Source organism: Hylobates moloch, unplaced genomic scaffold (assembly GCF_009828535.3).
Source record: "Hylobates moloch isolate HMO894 unplaced genomic scaffold, HMol_V3 SCAFFOLD_8, whole genome shotgun sequence".
In the NCBI taxonomy this organism is placed as follows: Eukaryota; Metazoa; Chordata; class Mammalia; order Primates; family Hylobatidae; genus Hylobates; species Hylobates moloch.
The window spans coordinates 90,878,076-90,899,787 of record NW_026652283.1 but is presented as its reverse complement, the minus strand read 5'-3'; the positions used below and the strand labels follow the sequence as shown (position 1 = coordinate 90,899,787).

Genomic DNA, 21,712 nt, shown 5'->3' with positions numbered 1-21,712 from the left:
ATCTGGGTCCTTGATCTTGTTGTTTGTCTGTAAGACAGCGTGTGCTTGCCTGAAGTGCACTGCATTTCTCAGGTAAGATGGACAGCCACAGGGAAAACTGCTTAGGGGGATAAAAGAAGAGTAAGAATGTGGGGTTGTGTTTCTTTTTGGTCTTTTTTCTCTGTTGGGCTTTTTGTTTATTTATTTTGGCTTATAATACAGCACATTGTATATATAATTTTGTAACTTCTTTAAAATTTCTACATTATAACATAAATATTTCATTCTTAAAAATGTATGTGCATACCATTTTTAATGACTGTATAATATTCTATCTGGGTAGACCAGGCACAGTGGCTCATACCTATAATCCCAGCACTTTGGGAGGCTGAGGTGGGAGGATCACTTGAGGCCAGGACTTGGAGACCAGCCTGGGCAAACATGAGACCTCATCTCTACAAAAAAAAAAAAAAAAAATCTGGCAAATTTTTTGCCAGAACCACAATTTACTCGAGCATTTTCCATGCCTTAGCACAGTTGCTTTTAGTTTTTCAATTATAATTAACTCTTCTTAGACAAGGATTAAAAAAAAAAAAAAAACCCTTTCCTATTCTACATGAGAATTTGAACTTTGGTTAACTTTCTAGCTCTGTTTTCCTTGAGATCTCATAAAAGTGGACTATCAACAGTTTTACTAGGCAACATTGCTTATATAAAAATGGCCTTTGCTTGGGAAACTGCATCTGAACTGAGAAAACCGTAACTACCCAGTGAGAAGTCTTCCTCAGGGCCTCCTTGAGTGCAGTGACTCCTCCTGGACATGCTCCTACCTACTAAGTTGTTACAGAAGATACTTTTGTAGGGCATATGAGGTTTTGAAGCCAGGGTCATTCTTTTGTCTGTATGATGTGGATCTCAGCTCTTTTTTTTTTTTTTTTGAGACAGAGTCTTACTCTGTCGCCCAGGCTGGAGTGCAGTGCGATCTTGGCTCACTGCAACCCCCGCCTCCCGGGTTTAAGTGATTCTCCTGCCTTAGCCTCTCGAGTAGTTGGGATTACAGGCACCCGCCACCACACCCGGCTGATTTTTGTATTTTTAGTAGAGACCAGGTTGGTCAGGCTGGTCTCGAATTCCTGGCTTCAGGTGATCCACCTGCCTTGGCCTCCCAAAGTGCTGGGATTACAGGCATGAGCCACCATACCCAGCCAGATCTCAACTCTTTGTGCCTGGGCTATAACCTGGTTGGGAGGTAAAGAGACCCTCTCCTGGACAGCTGTGTGAACTGCTGTATGGACTGCTACAAGGTCTTCCGTTGAGAGGAGCACCTCCCGCCACTGTCTTCCCTTGGCTCATGGTGGTCTTATAAGTCTGAATGTTTAGTGGTATCAAAGAAGACCCTTGGTGGACTTGGCATCCTACATTTAGGATTATTTCCTTAGGAGAGCTTCACCAAAGTAGAATAACTGGGGCCCATACTATGGGCTCCTTAATACAGATATGAAGTCAAGTCTATTTCTCAAAGAGTTGTATCACCAGCTTTCACCAGCTGTGCAATGAGGCAGCCATTTCTAGGTACTGTCACCAGAATTTTTTTAAAATTTTGTAGATTTGATCATAAAAATTGGTTTCTTGTCATAATTTACAGTTTTAAAAAATCTTAAACTATAGGTTTGAGAACTACTAGCATTTCCTCTTTTGTGAATTGATGCTTTCTTTTGCCCAGCAAAAAAGTTAAATTGCAAGTAAACGGGATTTAAAAATTTTAAATTGCAAAGTGCAACCAGATGTAAGAGGCATTTCCCCCCCTCCCTGTTCTAAACTGCTTTTTCTGCTCTTCTAGGTCTACGAGGCCCTTCTCCCACAGTACGCCAAACTCGAGCAGAGAATCTTGTCTCAGACCCAGGGGTCTCCGGAGTGAACAGGCATCCCTGTTGCCCCTGCCTGCCCAGATTTACTGACCCCACTTGGAGACATGGCCCCAGATCCACTTCTCCGTTCTGAAGAGCTCTTCCTGCCCCTACTGAGTCCTTGGAGTGTCCAGGACCATCTTAAAGCCACCCTCAGCACATCTGCCTGAAGATAGGCCTCGTGTCCTTGTGCCCGTGTGCCCCAGGGCAGGAAAGATCTCTCTTTTCCTGTCTTTTATCCCAGGAGGCAGGACAACACTGAGACTGGGATACGTCCAATAAAAACTATGACTTTTCCCCTTGCCGAGGCAGAATTACAGCTAATCTAGGGACTCAAATCAGCAGAATGGGGGAGACAAAGCCCTGTCTCACCCCCTAACCTCATCCTATCTCTTTCTCCAACCCTGACTGTCTGCCCACTCCTCCCCAAACCATGACCCACAGCTGCCCCCACCCCATACCTTGATCTACCATCCATCCTCTCCCCCAATTCAAACCCCACAGTCTCTTCTCTCCCACACCCTGCCCTCCTTGTTTCAGCTGTCTGAGGTGCCTCCCAGGGCCTCTCTTACTTGCCCCATGCTCACCCTCTCCATGCTGTCCCCATTCTCTCCTTTCACCATCTCTTCTCTCCCCCTCCTTCATCTCTCCTCCCTCCCCAGACTCACTTGGCATAATTCACAACCTCCCACCCAAACAATGGGCCTGGTGGACCTGCTTCCTGTGCCCTCCTTTTAGCTATGCCCACAGATCACTGAGAGGGACCATCTCCCAAGTGGCGCAGTTTAGAACTTCTCTCCCTTTTTCTCCCTCATTCCCTCTCTCTTCTTGCAGTCTACTTGTTGAAGAAGTTGTGTCATTTCTCTGGAAGAATTTCCAAAATTCTGGATTTCTTTTTTATTTTGGAGTATTTCATCAGCTGAAAAGTTGTGATTCTCACTTTGAGTTTTCTTCCTATATTTGTATAGTGAGTTCCTTTTTCCTTCCTCTTTATCCCTCCTGTTTTTCTTTATTCCTTGCTCAAATTATTGCAAAAGCCTCTGTAGAAAGTCCTCTGTGATCTGACTCCTGCAAACTCTTCCAGATTTTTCTTCTGCCCCAGGCCTTTACTGAGCTCAGGACTCCAGCTAAATCAAAATACTCATGTTCTCACCCAGAGTGACAAAATCCTGCAGATAGGTTTGAGACCTGGTGGATCAGAGCAGTAGCTAGTGGGAAGTTAAAAGGAGGGGGCTTAGAAAATGAATGGGACCAAAGGCATCACTTCTGATGGAGATGAAGCCATCTTGAAAGGGAGTGGTGTCCTTTGGAGGCATGGTGGATGAAAGGGAGCAAAGGAAGCAAGAGGTTAAAGATAATGGCCCATTAGATACAACAGCAAGCCCAAGATTCCAAAGAAGACAGACAACTCCCCCTAGTACCACCTAGACGTTACTTTTTAAAGACATTTTACATTATTGACCAGCAGAAAAAGGCTGTCTTCGACCATGAAACAGTAAACTGTAACAAAACACTTCAACATGAATTTGAAAATAAATAATTATGGATATAAAAGAACACCAGAGATCAGAAATTCAAAAACTCAGAATGAAAATGAAAAAGCTACAAGCATATATGAGAAGGGAACTGACTGAACTTGGGAAATAATTTGAACAAAAAGATAAATCTTCACAGATATGAATACTAAATTATATCAATGAAAATAGATACGGTCACAAGTACATTAAGGCACGTAGAAGGTAGGAGTAAGAAAAGCTAAGAGAAGCAAAACAAACAAAGCAATATGAAAGGAAGAGCCAAAAAGACCCAGAAATAAAATGATAGATAAAGAAGACTGGCAAAGAAAAGATGATACAGGTAAAATTGGAACTCATGAAGACAAAGGATAAGACTGTGGAATAGAGTTAATATTTAAAATTCAAATATTGAAACTCAAATAAACCCCAAAGAACTTTTGGAAAACAAAAGAAAACCTGAAACTTTATCTTGAAAGGGTCTATCTTGTTACTTAGAATATTGACCCAGAATGATTAGCTCTGAGACATAGCCTACCAACTATGAAGCCAAAGAAAAAGAACTATGTAAGCCTCTAGGCCAAAAGACCTAGTCTCTTACAAAGGAAAGATGTGGTTGGCCTCAGACTTCTCAACAAAGCAAGATAGCAATGGGGCAACCTTTTCAAGAAACTCAAAGTATGAACTGAGGATTTCATATTTCACCAAGCTGTCCTTTAAGTATCAAGGATATAGGAAGAAGTTTTAATTACACAAGAGCCCAGGGACTATTATACTCACAACTTCTTCCTTAGAGTTCTACTAAAAGACAAGCTTTATCCAACTAGATGATTGGGAAAACTTGAGCAAAAGGACTGGACATGACCATTGAATATCTTTGATTGTAGACCTGAGGCCAAATGGAAGTGGGGATAAGGGTGGAAGAACAGTATTAGTCCATTCTCACACTGCTGTAAAGATAGTACCCGGCTGGGAATGGTGGCTCATGTCTGCAATCCCAGCACTTTGGGAGGCTGAGGCAGGCAGATCACCTGAGATCAGGAGCTCGAGACCAGACTGGCCAACATGGTGAAACCCCGTCTTTACTAAAAATACAAAAATTAGCTGGGTATGGTGGTGAACGCCTGTAATCCCAGCTACTTGGCAGGGTGAGGCACGAGAATTGCTTGAACCCAGGGGCAGAGATTGCAGTGAGCCGAGATTGTGCCACTTCACTCCAGCCTGGGCGACAGTGAGACTCCATCTCAGAAAAATAATAAAGACAGTACCCAAGACTGGGTAATTTATAAAGAAAAGAGGTTTAATTGACTCACAGTTCCACATGGCTGGGGAGGCCTCAGGAAACCTACAATCATGGCAGAAGGTGAAGGCGAAGCAAAGACCTTCACATGGTGGCAAGAAAGAGCATGAACGCACAAGAGAGCAAGCAGGGAAAACTGTCTTATAAAACCATCAGATCTTGTGAGAACTCTCTATCATGAGAACAGCTTGGGAGAAACCACCCCAATGATCCAGTCACCTCCCACCAGGTCTCGCCCTCAACACCTGGGGATTACAGTTCAAGATGAGATTTGGGTGGGGACAGAAAGCCTAATCACATGAAGTAGTATCAAATTGTATATGCTTTGACAAGACAGAAGTAACAAAACAAAAAAGAAGGGAGAGAGGAAGAGGAAAATACAAAGAACTCTTTGTTGTTTAGGCAATATGTAGAAGTCAAAGAGTATTATTTAAAGTTGACAAACCAAGTATATGAAGTGTAAGGAAAAAGGGAGATTTAGAGCATTAAAGGTGTACTGTACTATTAATAGTGTAGAATACATAGTATAATTACTAGAATAAAAATGTAAATCATCAATGCTCAAAGAAACAATAATAAAGGCAGTAGATTACAGTGAAAAACATGCAGTAAATGTACCATCATACTATTAAGTCCAAGCATATAAGTTAAATCAGTACATGTGAAAGGACTTACCTATTAAAAGGAATATCAGATTGGCTTACAAACCAATGTCTTACTGTCTGTTATTTATAAGAGCATCTAAAATAAGTGATTCAGGAGAGGCTAAAAAAAAAGAGATGGGCAAAAATAGACCAGAGAAGTAGGACCACAAAAGGCAAAGATTACAGTTCCATATCTGAAAAGGTAGAATTCAGGAAAAAATAGACAAGACAATGAAGGATACATTAAAATGCTAAAAGCCACAATTCACAATGAGGATATACTACTTATGAGTGTTAGAGCTTCAGTTATCTGGTTTGTCAACTTTAAGTGATATTCTTTGGCTCCTACCTATTCCCTGTACAACAAAGAGCTCTTTGTACTTTCCTCTTTCTCCCTCCTTTTTCGTTGTTTCCGTTGTGTTACTTCTGCCTTGTCAAAGCACATAAGATTTGCATAACAAATTATGCCAGGAAAAATGAATAGAAATCTAGAAATAACAGAAATTTAAAACACCTTTGTCTCATCCAAGACTGAAGTTAAGGAGACAAAAAATAAATATAACGATGTAAGTGATCTAAATAACACTATAAAATAGATCTAATGAATGTATGTTGAACTTTCTACCTTGATAATAGAGAATATTACTCTAGGGCAAGCGTGATGGCCCACGCCTGTAATCCCAGCACTTTGGGAGGCTGAGGCAGGTGGATCGCTTGAGCTCAGGAGTTCGAGACCAGCTTGGGCAACATGGTGAAACCCCATCTCTACAAAACAAATACAAAAATTAGCCAGGCATGGTGGCAGGAGCCTGTAGTCCCTAGGAACTTATGACCCGTCTAGGAATCAAGATTGTTGTCCCACAGCAGCCTCACACACCTGGCATATCAGTGATTAAACCCATTGGGAGCTATCTCAAAAATAATTGTGAGTGAGGCTTTTGGTACATAGAGTAGATTCCAATCAGACACATAAAACCCACAGTACATTTTAGGAAGCTATACTAATGGCATTAACCTGGATTAAAAGGGACTAAATGTTAAAAGACCCTGGACCCCCAACTTTCTATGGGCAACAAGGAGGCATAGTTGCTCAAAAGACATTTTCTAGGCCAGGCATGGTAGAGCAGCACTTTTGAGAGGGCAAGGCAGGTGGATCATGAGGTCAGGAGTTCAAGACCAGCCTGGCCAAAATAGTGAAACCCCATCTCTACTAAAAATACAAAAATTAGCTGGGCATGGTGGTGCGTGCCTGTAGTCCCAGCCACTTGGGAGGCTGAGGCAGGAGAATCGCTTGAACCCGGGAGGTGGAGGTTGCAGCGAGCCGAGATCTCGCCACTGCACTCCAGCTTGGGCAACAAAGTGAGACTTCATCTCAAAAAAAAAAAAAATTATATGTATCAGGCTGGGCGTGGTGTCTCATCCTGTAATCCTAGAACTTCGGGAGGCCTAGGCGGGTGGATCACCTGAGGTCAGGAGTTCAAGATCAGCCTGGCCAGCATGGTGAAACCCCATCTCTACTAATAATACAAAACAAATTAGGCGCGCGTGGTAGCAGACGCCTGTAATCCCAGCTCCTCAGGAGGCTGAGACAGGAGAATCACTTGAATCTGGGAGGTGGAAGTTGCAGTGAGCTGAGATGGCAGCACTGTACTCCAGCCTGGGTGACAGAGCAAGACTCCGTCTAAAAAAAAAAAAAATATATATATATATATATGTATGTATGTATGTATGTATGAATGTATCAGAAAAAACGCAAATACACTTTAAGCATATTTTAAAATGCTTACTGACAAAAATCAAAGAGTTTGATAAAATTCTGTTACCATGGCTGTGGAGCAATAGGCGTTCATATACATTTCTGGTAGGAGTGCAACTTCGTGAAACTCCTAAGGAGGGAAATTGGGCAACATCAACAAAACTAAATATGAGTATGACTTAACCATTCCAATAGGCATCTGCACAAAGACACAATTCCAACATACAAGACAACATATGTATAAGGTTATTGTGAAATTATTGATAACAGCAAAGTACTTGGGAAAAGGCACATATACATTAATATAGGACAGATTGAATAGATTATAATGCATCCACACAATAAAAAAGAATGAGGAAGATCTCTATGTACCAATGATGGGTAAATTCCATAAACAAAGGACAGTTCTCTACTTAGTTCTTTTTATTCCCCTTAACAAAGTTTTATAGTTTTTAGTGTATGTCTTACACATATTTTGTTAAATTATTTGATATTTCAAAAATGTTTTGTGATAAAATGTATGACATCATTTTAACCATGTTTTGTGATAAAATGTATGACATTTATCATTTTAACCATGGAAAAGTGTTCATTTTTTCAATTGTTTTTACTAGCATTTAGTAATATTCCATGGCATGTTGAATTACTCATTGCGAACATATAAAGATCAAATTCAGTAGCATTAGGTGTATTCACAATATTATGCTACCATCACCACTACACATTTCCAAAACCTTTTTATCATTCTAGACTGAAACTCTACTCACTAAACAATAACTCCTATTTTTCTCTCCCCAGTAATTGGTAATCTGTATCCTTTCTGTCTCTATGGATTTGCCTATTCTAGGTTTTTCATATAAGTGGTATCATACATGTGTCCTCTTGTTTTTGGCTTATTCCACTTCGTGTAATATTTTATTAAATATTACATGTGTAAAATAGTTAATGTTTTAATGTTTTAAACTTAAAGGTTCATTCACATTGTAGCAAGGCTGAATAATATTCCACTGTGTTTATATACCACATCCTGTTTATCCATTCATCCATCAGTGGACATTTGAGTTGTTTTCACCTTTTGGTGATTGTAAATAATGCTGCTATGAACATTAATGTACAAATATCTGAGTCCATGCTTTCAGTTTTTTGGGTATATACCTAGAAGTGGAATTGTTGAATCATATAGTAATTCCGTTTAACTTTTTTGAGGACCCACCACAGTTTTCCACAGTAGCTGCACCATTTTACATTCCCAGCAGTAATGCACAGGGATCTAGTTTCTCTACATCCTTGTCAACACTTGTTATTTTTCTTTATATATATATATAAAATAGCCATCCTTATGGATGTGAAGTGAAATTTCATTGTGGTTTTGATTTGTGTTTTTCTAATGACTAGTGATGTTAAGCACTTTTCATGTTCTTATTGGCCGTTTGTACACATTTAATTGTTTTGATGCTGTTGGAAAAGTGTTTCATTTTTTCAACTGTTTTTGCTAGCATATAGAGATAGTCTATGGTATATGGAATTATTTGTTGCTAACATATAAAAATCTTTTTTTTTTGAGATGGAGTCTCACTCTGTCACCAGGCTGGAATGCAGTGGCACAATCTTGGCTCACTGCAATCTCTGCCTCCTGGGTTCAAGCAATTCTCCTGCCTTAGCCTCCTGAGTAACTGGAATTACAGGCACCCCCCACCATGCCCAGTTAATTTTTGTATTTTTAGTAGAGACGGGATTTCACCATGTTGGCCAGGATGGTCTCAATCCCCCAACCTCGTGATCCGCCTGCCTTAGCCTCCCAAAGTGCTGGAATTACAGGCATGAGCCACCACGCCCAGCCATAAGAATCAATTTTTGTTTGATTTTGTGTCTTGCAACTTTATTAAATTCACTTACTAGTTATGGTAGTATTTTGTATTAGTAGGATATGTAGGGTTTCTATCCATCATGTTATGTCATCTATAAAAACAAAGACAGTTTTCTTCTTTTCAATCTGTAAGCATTTTATTTCATTTTCTTGCCTTACTGCAATGGCTAGAATGTCTAGTATAGTGTTGAATAGAAGCAGGGAGAGCAATAATCCTTGCCTTGTTCCTGATCTTAGGGGACAGCATTTTATCACTAAGAGTGTGTGTATGAATATGCCCTCCATCGGGCTAAGAAATTTCCCTTTCATTTCTTGCTGGAGGTGGGGAGGAATATTTAAAAAGAATGTGTAGGTTTGTCTTGAATTTTGGTAAATGTTTTACATGTATGTGTTATGGTTTTGGTATTATGTGTTCCTTAAATATTTGATTGAATTCACCAGTGAAACCATCTTAGTTAGATGTTTTCTTTGTGGAACTTTTAAGTTAAAATTCAATTTACATACGGCCCTTCAGATTTTGTACTTCGTTTTGTGTCAATGTTAATAATATGTATCTTTCAAAGAATCTCCTTTTATTTTATTTTTTTTTTGGTAGAGATAGGGTTTTGCCATGTTGCTGGTAGCAAGCCCTAACCCTGTCATAAACAGACCTTAAAGAAACTGGCCATAAACAGGATTTCTGCAGCAATGGGACATGCTCATGATGGCTGTCACGCACACTGCTGAAAGTTGTTGGTTTACTGGAGCAGGGCAAGGAACACCTGGCCCCACCTGGAGCAAAAAACTGCTCAAACCACAAACGATAGCAGGAGAGGCCTGTGCCTTGACAGCATGTTTTTGCTGCAGATAATCAGCCAGAGCCTGTTTCTCTGCTCCTCGCTGAGATTGCTTTGTTTCCCATGAGGAATGCTTTTAGCTGATCTACAATCTATCGAAGCCATGCTTATATCACTGGCTTTCTGTCAATAAATGTATGGGTCAAGCTCTGTTGGTGGCTCTCAGCTCTGAAGGCTGTCAGCCCCCTAATCCCCACTTTATACTGTATTCCTGTGTCTTTGTCTTAATTCCTCTAGCACCGCTGGGTTGGAGTCTCCAGGACCGAGCTGGTCTCGGCAAGTGGTGCCCAACACGGGGGCTCGAACCTGGGTCGAAGGGTCGCCAGAGCGATGGTTAGAAAACGTGCAACTACGCTGGAGGACACCGGAGTACTGTTAAAGCAATCCTCATGGTGAGTAAGAAGGGGAGCTCAGAAGCATCAGGGTAACAATGGGACAAGGGTCGAGCAGGCATGAGGCTTATTTGAGTCGGCTTCGACATCTCCTCAGAAAAGGAGGAGTGAACGTTAGCACTAGCTGACTTATGAAGCTTTTTAGTGCAGTAGAGAAATATTGCCCCTGGTTTCCGGACCGAGGAACTGTGAATGTAGAGGTCTGGGAAAAGGTAGGCAGCACATTGAAAAAGGCATATAAGGATGGTGCTGGGGATATTCCTATAACTGGTCAGTGTGGGCTCTGGTTCATTACACCTTGGAGCCTTTCCACACTGATGAGGAGGAGGAATCAGAGGAAGAAGGAGAGTCTAACGAAGTAACAGAAGAGGTGACAGAGCAGGTTTGCTTGCCAGCTAAAGCAGCAAAGTAGGGCGAGGTTTGTCCCTACCCCTCTACACCCCCTCATTATTTTGAAGAAAAGGAGTGGCCTGACCCTCCGAATCTTTCTTTTCCAGAGGACACTGGGCGAAAAGTAGTTGCCCCAGTGACTGTTTGAGCAGCGCCTCAAGCAACTGCTCTCAGTTCTGTTCAGGCAGGAATCCAGCAAGCTAGACAAGAGGGTGATATGGATGCTTGGCAGTTTCCTGTTAGAAGGCACCCACCTGATCAACAGGGAAATATTATATCTACATTTGAGTCTTTCCCTTTTAAAATACTTAAAGAATTTAAACAAGCTATTAATCAACATGGACCAGGTTTTCCTTTTGTAATGGGACTGTTAAAGAATGTTGCTGTCTCCAGTCAGATGATGCCAGTGGGACAGCAGGATCACTTCTAGGTAGGTCTGATTTACATTTAAAAGGAGTACAAGTACAAACAGGAGTCATTGATTCAGATTACAATGGGGAAATTCAAATTGTTATATCTACTTCTGTTCCCTGGAAAGCAGAGCCAGGAGAGTGTATAGCACAACTCCTGATTGTGCCATATGTGGAAATGGGGAGAAATGAAACTAAACAGGAGGATCTGGAAGTACAAATAAGCAACGGAAAGCAGCTTACTGGGTAAATCAAATTACTGATAAATGTCCTACCTGTGAAATAACTATTCAGGGAAAGAAATTCAAAGGGTTGGGAGATACAGGAGCGGACGTTTCAGTCGTTTCTCTACAGCACTGGTCGTCTGTGTGGCCAATTCAATCAGCTCAATGTAACATAGTTGGAGTTGGTAAAGCCCCTGAAGTATATCAAAGTATTTATATTTTGCATTGTGAAGGACCCAATGAACAATCTGGGACTATTCAGCCAATTATAACTTCTGTACCTATAAATTTATGGGGGAGAGATTTATTACAGCAATGGGGAGCACAAGTTCCTCATTACATAGAACAATTATATAGCCTTCAAAGTCAGCATATGATACAAGAGATGGGGTATGTACCTGGCATGGGATTAGGAAAAAATTTACAAGGGTTAAAGAAACCACTTCAAGCGGAAGGAAAAAAATCTTGTCAGGGTTTAGGATATCATTTTTGATGGCGGCCATTGTTAAGCCTCTGGAACCTATACCTTTAAAATGGTTAACAAGTAAGCCAATTTGGATAGAACAATGGTTGCTGAGTAAAGAAAAATTGGAGACTTTAGAGGTCTTAGTTACTGAACAATTAGAAAAAGGACATATAGCTCTAACGTTTTCCCCTGGAATTCTCTAGTCTTTGTTATTTATTTATTTATTATTATTTTTAAGATGGAGTCTCACTCTGTTGCCCACACTGGAGTGCAGTGGTGCAATCTTGGCTCACTGCAAGCTCCATCTCCCGGGTTCATGCCATTCTCCTGCCTCAGCCTTCCGAGTAGCTGGGACTACAGGCGCCCACCACCACGCCTGGCTAATTTTTTGTATTTTTAGTAGAGACGGGGTTTCACCGCATTAGCCAGGTTGGTCTCGATCTCCTGACCTTGTGATCTGCCCACCTTGGCCTCCCAAAGTGCTGGGATTATAGGCATGAGCCACCGCGCCAGCCCTCCAGTCTTTGTTATTAAGAAAAAATGTGATAAATGGAGAATGTTGACAGATCTTAGAGCCATTAATTCAGTTATACAACCTATAGGAGCATTGCAGCCTGGACTGCCTTCTGCTGCTATGATTCCAAAAAATTGGCCTTTAATAGTCATAGATTTAAAAGACTGTTTCTTTATTATCCCCTTAGCTGAACAAGACTGTGAATGGTTTGCATTTACAATTCCTGCGGTAAACAACCTGCAGCCTGCTAAGCGTTTTCATTGGAAAGTGTTGCCACAAGGCATGTTAAACAGTCCAACAATTTGTCAGACTTACGTAGGACAAGCAATTGAACCTACTTGTAAAAAATTTTCACAGTGTTACATTATTCATTATATGGATGATATACTTTGTTCTGCCCCCACTCAGGAAATATTACTCCAATGTTATAATCACTTGCAAAACTCGATTTCTCGTACTGGTTTAATTATAGCTCCTGACAAAATTCAGACTACTACTCCTTACTCCTACTTGGGACCTTATTAAATGACACTACCATTGTGCCACAGAAAGTAACCATACATAGGGATCAATTGAAAACATTGAATGACTTTCAAAAATTACTGGGAAACATTAATTGGATATGATCTGCTCTAGGCATTCCTACCTATGCCATGAGTAATCTCTTTTCTATCCTTAGAGGAGATCCCAGTCTCACAAGCCCTTGGCAATTAACAAAGGAGGCTGAGGCAGAGTTACAGGTGATTGAAAAGCAAGTGCATAAAGTTCAAATAAATAGAATAGATCCAGAAAAGATCCAGAAAAGATTGATTTTTCCAACTCAGCATTCACCTACTGGTGTTATTGTTCAAGAGCAAGATCTTGTAGAATGGCTTTTTCTTCCACATACTAAATCATGGACGCTAACTCCTTATTTGGATCAAATTGCTACTCTGATAGGAAATGGGAGAACTCAAATTGTTAAATTACAAGGATATGATCCTGGAAAAATTTTTATTCCCCTTGCAAAGGCACAAATACAAAAAGCCTTTATAAATAGTCTTAATTGCAAACCCATTTAGCTGATTTCATAGGTTTTCTTGACAATCACTTTCCAAAGACAAAATTATTTCAATTTTTGAAATTAACTAATTGGATTCTCCCTAGAATAACTAAATTTAAACGAATCAAAGGTGCTGAAAATGTTTTTACATTTGGGTCTAGTAATGGTAAAGCTTCTAATCCTGGATCAAAAAGTAAAGTTTTCCAGATGCCCTATACTTCAGCTCAAAAAGCAGAGCTTGTAGTTGTAATTGAGGTGCTGACTGCTTTTGAAATGCCTGTCAATGTAATTTCTGATTCTTCATACGTGGTTCATTCCACACAATTAATTGAAAATGTTCAGTTACAATTTCATGCAGATAAACAACTGACGACTTTATTTACCCAATTGCAAACAGCAGTTAAGAGTAGAATGCACTCTTTTTACATTACTCATATTAGAGCTCATACACCTCTTCCAGGACCTTTGACTGCAAAAAATCAAATGGCTGATCGCCTAGTTGCTATGGCATTATCTAATGCTAGACACTTTCACAATTTAACCCATGTTAATGCCTCTGGTCTCAAACGCAGATACAGCATTACCTGGAAAGAAGCTAAAGCTATTATCCAGCAATGCCCAACTTGCCAAATGGTGCATTCTGCATCTGTTACAGGAGTAGTTAATACTTGAGGATTGGAACTTAATTCTGTTTGGCAAATGGATGTCACACATGTTCCCTCGTTTGGGAGACTAGCTTATGTACTTATATGTGTGGATACATTTTCTCACTTTGTTTGGGCTACATGCCAAACAGGGGAATCTTCTGCCTGTATTAAATGGCATCTTCTGCAATGCTTTGCAGTCATGGGCATTCCAGCTTCAGTTAAAATGGACAATGCTCCAGGCTATACTAGCCAAGCTCTAGCTATATTTTTCTCTATATGGAATATTAAACACATTACTGGCATCCCATATAATTCACAAGGACAAGCCATTGTGGAAAGACTGAATCACTCCCTAAAACAACAATTACAAAAGCAGAAGAGGGGGAACAATGATTATAGGAACAGTGATTATAGGACTCCACACATACAACTAAATCTAGCATTATTAACTTTAAATTTTTTGAGCCTGCCTAAAGGCCGGATGCTACCAGCAGCTGCACAGCATCTACAGAAACCAGCTTCAAACATAGAAGCAGAACAACTGGTTTGGTGGAGAGATCCGATAACAAAAAGTTGGGAAATAGGTAAAATAATAACATGGGGTAGAGGTTATGCTTGTGTTTCTCCAGGCCAAAACCAGCAGCTGATTTGGATGTCATCAAGATACCTGAAACCTTATCATGAGCCAGATGCTGAGGAAGAGATTTTGGGAGGAACCCAAGGACCCCCCACTTGCAGCCACGTTGAGACTGACAGTAAGTCCGCCTTTCCTGCTTGTAGTGGGTGATTTAAACTTGATCTCGGCCGGGCGCGGTGGCTCACGCCTGTAATCCCAGCACTTTGGGAGGCCGAGGCGGGTGGATCATGAGGTCAGCAGATTGAGACCATCCTGGCTAACACAGTGAAACCCCATCTCTACTAAAAATACAAAAAATTAGCCGGGCGAGGTGGCGGGCGCCTATAGTCCCAGCTACTCAGGAGGCTGAGGCAGGAGAATGGCGTGAACCCTGGGGGGCAGAGCCTGCAGTGAGCCGAGATCGTGCCACTGCACTCCAGCCTGGGCGACAGTGAGACTCTATCTCAAAAAAAAAAAAACAAAAAAACTTGATCTCCCAAATCATCATGGGACTTGTCAAGAATGTAGATTGTTTTCTTGTGTGAATTCTTCCTTGTATAATACTGATCGTTCTATTTTGGTGGTAAGAGCCCAAGAAGGAGTATGGATACCTGTAAAGCTTTCCGGTCCTTGGGAAGCCTCTCCTTCTGTGCATATTATTAATGAAATTCTTCAAAAGATTCTGAGATGCTCTCAGTGTTTCATTGCTACTTTAATTTTAGTCATTATGGGATTGATTGCTGTCACAGCTACTGCTGCGGCAGCTGGAGTTGCTTTGCATTCCACAGTACAAACAGCAGACTATGTAAATAATTGGCAGAAAAATTCTACTTTGCTGTGGAATTCCCAAACTAATATAGACCAGAAACTAGCTAATCAAATCAATTATCTCCAACAAACTGTAATGTGGCTAGGAGATTGAGTAGTTAGTCTAGAATATAGAATGCAGTTACAATGTGATTGGAATACTTCTGATTTTTGCATTACTCCTCATCTGTATAATGAAAGAGAGCATGAGTGGGAAAGAGTTAAGAAACATTTGAAAGGTCATACTGGAAATTTACTTTAGATATTACAAAACTGAAGGAACAAATATTTCAAGCTTCTCAGGCACATCTGACACTAATGCCAGGAACTGAAGTGCTCGAAGGTGCTTCAGATGGATTAGCAGCTATTAACCCGTTAAAATGGATCAAGACACTTGGAGGCTCTGTGATTTCAATGATGACTGTTCTTTTAATTGGTGTTGTTTCTTTGTATATCAAATTGAAATACAAATGAAATTGGTCATTTGTACATCTGCAGATGTGGATCCCAAAGTGACAAAGCTGCCTATGCCTTTATCACTTTGCAAAAACAGAAAGGGGGGACATGTTGGTAGCAATCCCTAACCCTGTCATAAACAGATCTTAAAGAAACTGGCCATAAACAGGATTTCTGCAGCAATGGGACATGCTCATGATGGCTGTCATGCACACTGCTAAAAGTTGTTGGTTTACTGGAGCAGGGCAAGGAACACCTGGCCCCACCTGGAGCAAAAAACTGCTCAAACCACAAATGATAGCAGGAAAGGCCTGTGCCTTGACAGCGTGTTTTTGCTGCAGATAATCAGCCAGAGCCTGTTTCTCTGCTCCTCGCTGAGATTGCTTTGTTTCCCATAAAGAATGCTTTTAGCTATTCTACAATCTATAGAAGCAATGCTCATCACTGGCTTTCTGTCAATAAATGTGTGGGTCAAGCTCTGTTTGTGGCTCTCAGCTCTGAAGGCTGTCAGCCCCCGAATCCCCACCTTATACTGTATTCCTGTGTCTTCGTCTTAATTCCTCTAGTGCTGCTTCGTTAGGTCTCCATGATCGAGCTGGTCTTGGCACCGTATTGCTCGGGCTAGTCTTGAACTCCTGCAATCCTCCCACAAAGTGCTGGGATTACAGGCGTGAGCCACCACACCTGGCCAGAATCTTCCATTTTAACTTGTCAAATTTATTAGCATAAACTTGTTTAAATATTCCTTTATTATCCTTGGTATGTCTGTAGTACTTGTAGTGAAAGAATTCCCTTTCATTTTTGAAATTGGTCATTTGTCTCTTTTCTGAATCAGACTAGCTAGAAGTTTATCAATTTTATTGATCATACTTTTTTTCTATTTTATTTATTTCCATTCTTTATTATTTACTTCAGGTTTAATTTGCTCTGCTTTTCCTAGCTTTTCTTTTCTTTTTTTGAGTCAGAATCTCGCTCTGTAGCCCAGGTTGGAGGGCAGTGGCATGATCTTGGCTTACTGCAACCTCTGCCTCCCGGTTCAAGCAATTCTCCTGCCTCAGCCTCTTGAGTAGCTGGGACTACAGGCGCCAGCCACCACACCTGGCTGATTTTTGTATTTTTAGTAGAGACAGGTTTCATCATGTTGGGCAGGCTGGTCTAGAACTCCTGACTTCAAGTGATTCGTCCACCTTGGCCTCCCAAAGTTCTGGGATTACAGGTGTGAGCCACCATGCCTGGTCAATGTTTTTTAGCTTTTCAAGGTGGAAATCTACATAACTGGTTTAAGACATTTCCTCTTTCCTAACATAAGCACTTAACATTATCGGTTTCATTGTATGCACTGCTTTAACTGCATCCCATACATTTTCATATGTTGTTTCCGTTGTCATTCTGCTCAAAATGTTTTCTGATTTCCTTTGCTATTATTTGTTAATTCTTAGGTTAATTCCCAAATATTAGGGGATTTTCCAGATACCTTTTTGCTAGAATTTTGTTTTGTTATTAATGTCATCTGTGTGGTCTAAGAATATGCTCTGTATAAATTCAAGATTTTAAAACTTACTGACATTTATTTTTTGGCCCAGCATATAGTTTAATTTTGGGGGATGTTATATGTGTATTTGAAAAAAAAATGTGTCTTCTCTCTTGTTGAGTGTTCTGTAAATGACAATAAGGTTGAATTAGATTGATGGTGTTGTTCAAGTCTTTTATGTCTTAACTGATTTTCTATATACTTGTTATACCAATTACTGAGAAAGCAGTAGTAAAATCTCCAACCATGATTGTGTATTTCTTCATTTTTCCTTTTAGTTTTTTCCATTTTTCTTCATATACTTTGAGGTTCTGTTACTTGGACATACATATTTGGGACTGTTCTATCTTCATGATGATTTGACCCACTTATCATGAAATGTTCCTCTTTTTCCCTGTTAATATTCACTGTTCTGAATACTATTTCCTGAAATTACTATAGCCACTCCATCATTTGTTAGATCAGTATTTGCATGTTATATGTTTCTTTAAATCATTTAAATTTTAACCTTCTTGAACTGTAAACACTGTCTTTTGGTTGGAGTGTTTAGAGTCCATTTACATAATGTAATTATTGATGTGGTTTCTTTAAATCCCACATCTTACTATTTGTTTTCTATTTGTTCCAGCTGTTCATTGTCCCCTCCCCTTTTACTGCCTTCTTTTGAGTTATTTGAGTATTTTTTGTTATCTCATTTTATCTCCACTCCATATATTGGTTAGATCTCTGTGATGGATAATGTTAAATGCTGCTCACGTTCCTCTTCAAATCAAGAAATACTTCAAGAAGTCATTATTGTTTCCCCTGCTGGGAGACCTGTTGATAGATAGCTTTCTGCTGACAGACCCTTCAGGGATTGCCACGATTGCAGAGAGCTACCTTGCTCAAGGTCATTCGCCTTCCCAAGGTGGCTAACATCCAGTGCTGAATGCAAGAATATTAAGGTCTGACCATCTCAATCCAACTCAGCACAATTCTGAAGAGTCATTGTAGCTCTGTAGCTTCATGTGGGCTTGGCCAAGGCTATTATTGGACTAGCATAACAACCTGGCTTCTCATTCTGCCCACCCCTGCTTGTGTCGCCTTCCTTCTACAGGTATTTGTCCCAAGAGCACTCCTTAATAAACATCCTTCACACTGAACTCCATCTCTGCTCAGGGGAACTCAACCTGCAACAGCTTCTTTGTTTTAGTTTTTAGTGATTGCTGTAGGCATTGCCAATATGCATATTTTAACCTATTACAGTTGTGTTAGTTTGCTAGGGCTGCCATAACAAAATACTACAGACTGAGTGGCTTAAACAACAGACATTTATTTCCTCTTAATTCTGGAGGCCAGAAGTCCAAGATCGAGGTGTTCACAGATTTGGCTTCTCCTGAGGCCTCTCTCTTTTTTGAATTTTTTATTATTATACTTTAAGTTCTAGGGTACATGTGCACAATGTGCAGGTTTGTTACATAAGTATACATGTATTTGGTTTGCTGCACCCATTAACTCGTCATTTACATTGGGTATTTCTCCTAATGCTATCCCTCCCCCAGCCCCCCACCCCATGACAGGCCCTTGTGTGTGATGTTCCCCTCCCTGTGTCCTAGTGTTCTCATTGTTCAATTCCCACCTATGAGTGAGAACATGCGGTGTTTGGTTTTCCGTCCTTGCGATAGTTTGCTCAGAATGATGGTTTCCAGCTTCATCCATGTCCCTGCAAAGGACATGAACTCATCCTTTTATATGGCTGCATAGTATTCCATGGTGTATATGTGCCACATTTTCTTAATCCAGTCTATCATTGATGGACATGTGGGTTGGTTCCAAGTCTGCTATTGTGAATAGTGCTGCAGTAAACATATGTGTTCATGTGTCTTTATAGTAGCATGATTTATAATCCTTTGGGTATATACCCAGTAATGGGATTGCTGGGTCAAACAGTATTCCTAGCTCTAGATCTTTGAGGAATCACCACACTGTCTTCCACAATGGCTGAACTAATTTACACTCCCACCAACAGTGTAAAAGCATTCCTATTTCTCCAGATCCTCTCCAGCATCTGTTGTTTCCTGACTTTTTAATGATTGCCATTCTAACTGGTGTGAGACAGTATCTCATTGTGGTTTTGATTTGCATTTATCTGATGACCAGTGATGATGAGCATTTTTTCATGGGTCTGTTGGCTGCACAAATGTCTTCTTTTGAGAAGTGTCTGTTCATATCCTTTGCCCACTTTTTGACGGGGTCGTTTGATTTTTTCTTGTGAATTTGTTTAAGTTCTTTGTAGATTCTGGATATTAGCCCTTTGTCAGATGAGTAGATTGCAAGCATTTTCTTCCATTCTGTAGGTCGCCTGTTCACTCTGATGGTAATTTCTTTTGCTGTGCAGAAGCTCTTTAGTTTAATTAGATCCCAAATGTCTATTTTGGCTTTTGTTGCGATTGCTTTTGGTGTTTTAGACATGAAGTCCTTGCCCGTACCTATGTCCTGAATGGTATTGCCTAGGTTTTATTCTAGGGTTTTTATGGTTTTAGGTCTAACATTTAAGTCTTTAATCCATCTTGAATTAATTTTTGTATAAGGTGTAAGGAAGGAATCCAGTTTCAGCTTTCTACACATGGCTAGCCAGTTTTCCCAGCACCATTTATTAAATAGGGAATCCTTTCCCCATTTCTTGTTTGTGTCAGGTTTGTCAAATATCAGATGGTTGTAGATATGTGGTGCTATTTCTGAGGTCTCTGTTCTGTTCCATTGGTCTATATCTCTGTTTTGGTACCAATACCATCCTGTTTTGGCTACTGTAGCCTTGTAATATAGTTTGAAGTCAGGTAACGTGATGCCTCCAGCCTTGTTCTTTTTGCTTAGGATTGTCTTGGCAATGCGGGCTCTTTTTTGGTTCCATATGAACTTTAAAGTAGTTTTTTCCAATTCTGTGAAGAAAGTCATTGGTAGCTTGATGGGGGTGGCATTGAATCTATAAATTACCTTGGGCAGTATGGCCATTTTCTGATATTGATTCTTTCTACCTATGAGCATGGAATGTTCTTCCATTTGTTTTGTATCCTCTTTTATTTCATTGAGCAGTGGTTTGTAGTTCTCCTTAAAGAGGTCCTTCACATCCCTTGTAGGTTGGATTCCTAGGTATTTCTCTTCGTAGCAGTTGTGAATGGGAGTTCACTCATGATTTGGCTCTCTGTTTGTCTGTTCTTGGTGTATAGGAATGCTTGTGATTTTTGCACATTGACTTTGTATCCCAAGACTTTGCTGAAGTTGCTTATAAGCTTAAGGAGATTTGGGGCTGAGACGATGGGGTTTTCTAAATATATAATCATGTCACTTGCAAAGAGGGACAATTTGACTTCCTCTTTTCCTAGCTGAATATGCTTTATTTCTTTCTCTTGCCTGATTGTCCTGGTCAGAACTGGCAACACTATGTTGAATAGGAGTGGTGAGAGAGGGCATGCCTGTCTTGTGCCAGTTTTCAAAGGGTATGCTTCCAGTTTTTGCCCATTCAGTATGATATTGGCTGTGGGTTTGTCATAAAGAAAAGAGGTTTAATTGACTCACGTTTCCCCTAAGGCCAGGGAGGCCTTAGGAAACTTACAATCATGACAGAAGGCACCTCTTCACTGGGCAGCAGGAGAGAGAATCAGCACTGAGTGAAGGGGAAGCCTCTTATAATACCATCAGACCTCATGAGAACTTACTATCATTAGAACAGCATGGGGAAACTGCCCCCATGATTTAATTATCTCCACCTGGTCTTGCCCTTGACAAATGGGGATTGTTATAATTCAAGATTGAAAAAAAAGATAGTTACTTCCTAGATACAATGGAGGTACAGGCATTGGGTAAATATAACTGTTCCAAAGGGAAGACATTGGCCAAAACAAAGGGGCCACAGCCCCCATGCAAGATTTGGGTGGCAACCCAGCCAAGCCACATCATTCCACCCCTGGCACCTCCCAAATCTCTTGTCCTCACATTTCAAAACACAATCATTCTCTTCCAGCAGTCCCCCAAAGTCTGAACTTAATTTCAGGATTAACCCACAAGTCCAGGTCCAAAGTCTCATCTGAGACAAGGCAAGTCCCTTCCACCTAGCCTGTAAAATAAAAAGCAAGATAGTTACTTCTGGCTAGATGCAGTGGCTCACGCCTGTAATCCCAAGACTTTTGGAGGCCAAGGTGGGTGGATCTCGAGGTCAGGAGATCGAGACCCTCCTGGTCAACATGGTGAAACCCCTTCTCTACTAAAAATACAAAAATTAGCTGGGCATAGCGGTGTGTGCCTGTAATCCCAGCTACTCGGGAGGCTGAGGCAGGAGAATCGCTTGAACCCAGGAGGCAGAGGTTGCAGTGAGCTGAGATCGTGACACTGCACTCCAGCCTGGCGACAGAGCTAGACTCCATCAAAAAAAAAAAGT

General features: G+C 40.6%; 2 protein-coding genes across 5 annotated transcripts in view; both read left to right on the top strand.

The window, feature by feature from the left end:
- Positions 1–14,572, top strand: part of XYLB (xylulokinase) — a 71,149-nt gene extending 56,577 nt beyond the window's left edge. For 3 of the 4 annotated variants that reach the window (XM_032162050.2, XM_058442851.1, XM_058442850.1), the window contains one exon: positions 1,820–7,045. In XM_032162050.2, coding sequence (XP_032017941.1) covers positions 1,820–1,897 — 78 coding nt within the window. In that variant the 3' untranslated portion in view covers positions 1,898–7,045. Of the gene's footprint in view, positions 1–1,819; positions 7,046–10,040; positions 10,196–14,517 lie in introns of those variants that run through there. The other variant, XM_032162048.2, reaches the window with a different exon arrangement.
- The window catches only part of ACVR2B (activin A receptor type 2B), a 76,966-nt gene continuing 65,386 nt past the window's right edge, over positions 10,133–21,712 (top strand). The window contains exons 1-2 of the mRNA XM_058442852.1: positions 10,133–10,195; positions 14,518–14,643. Coding sequence (XP_058298835.1) covers positions 14,541–14,643 — 103 coding nt within the window. The 5' untranslated portion in view covers positions 10,133–10,195; positions 14,518–14,540. The remainder of the gene's footprint in view (positions 10,196–14,517; positions 14,644–21,712) is intronic.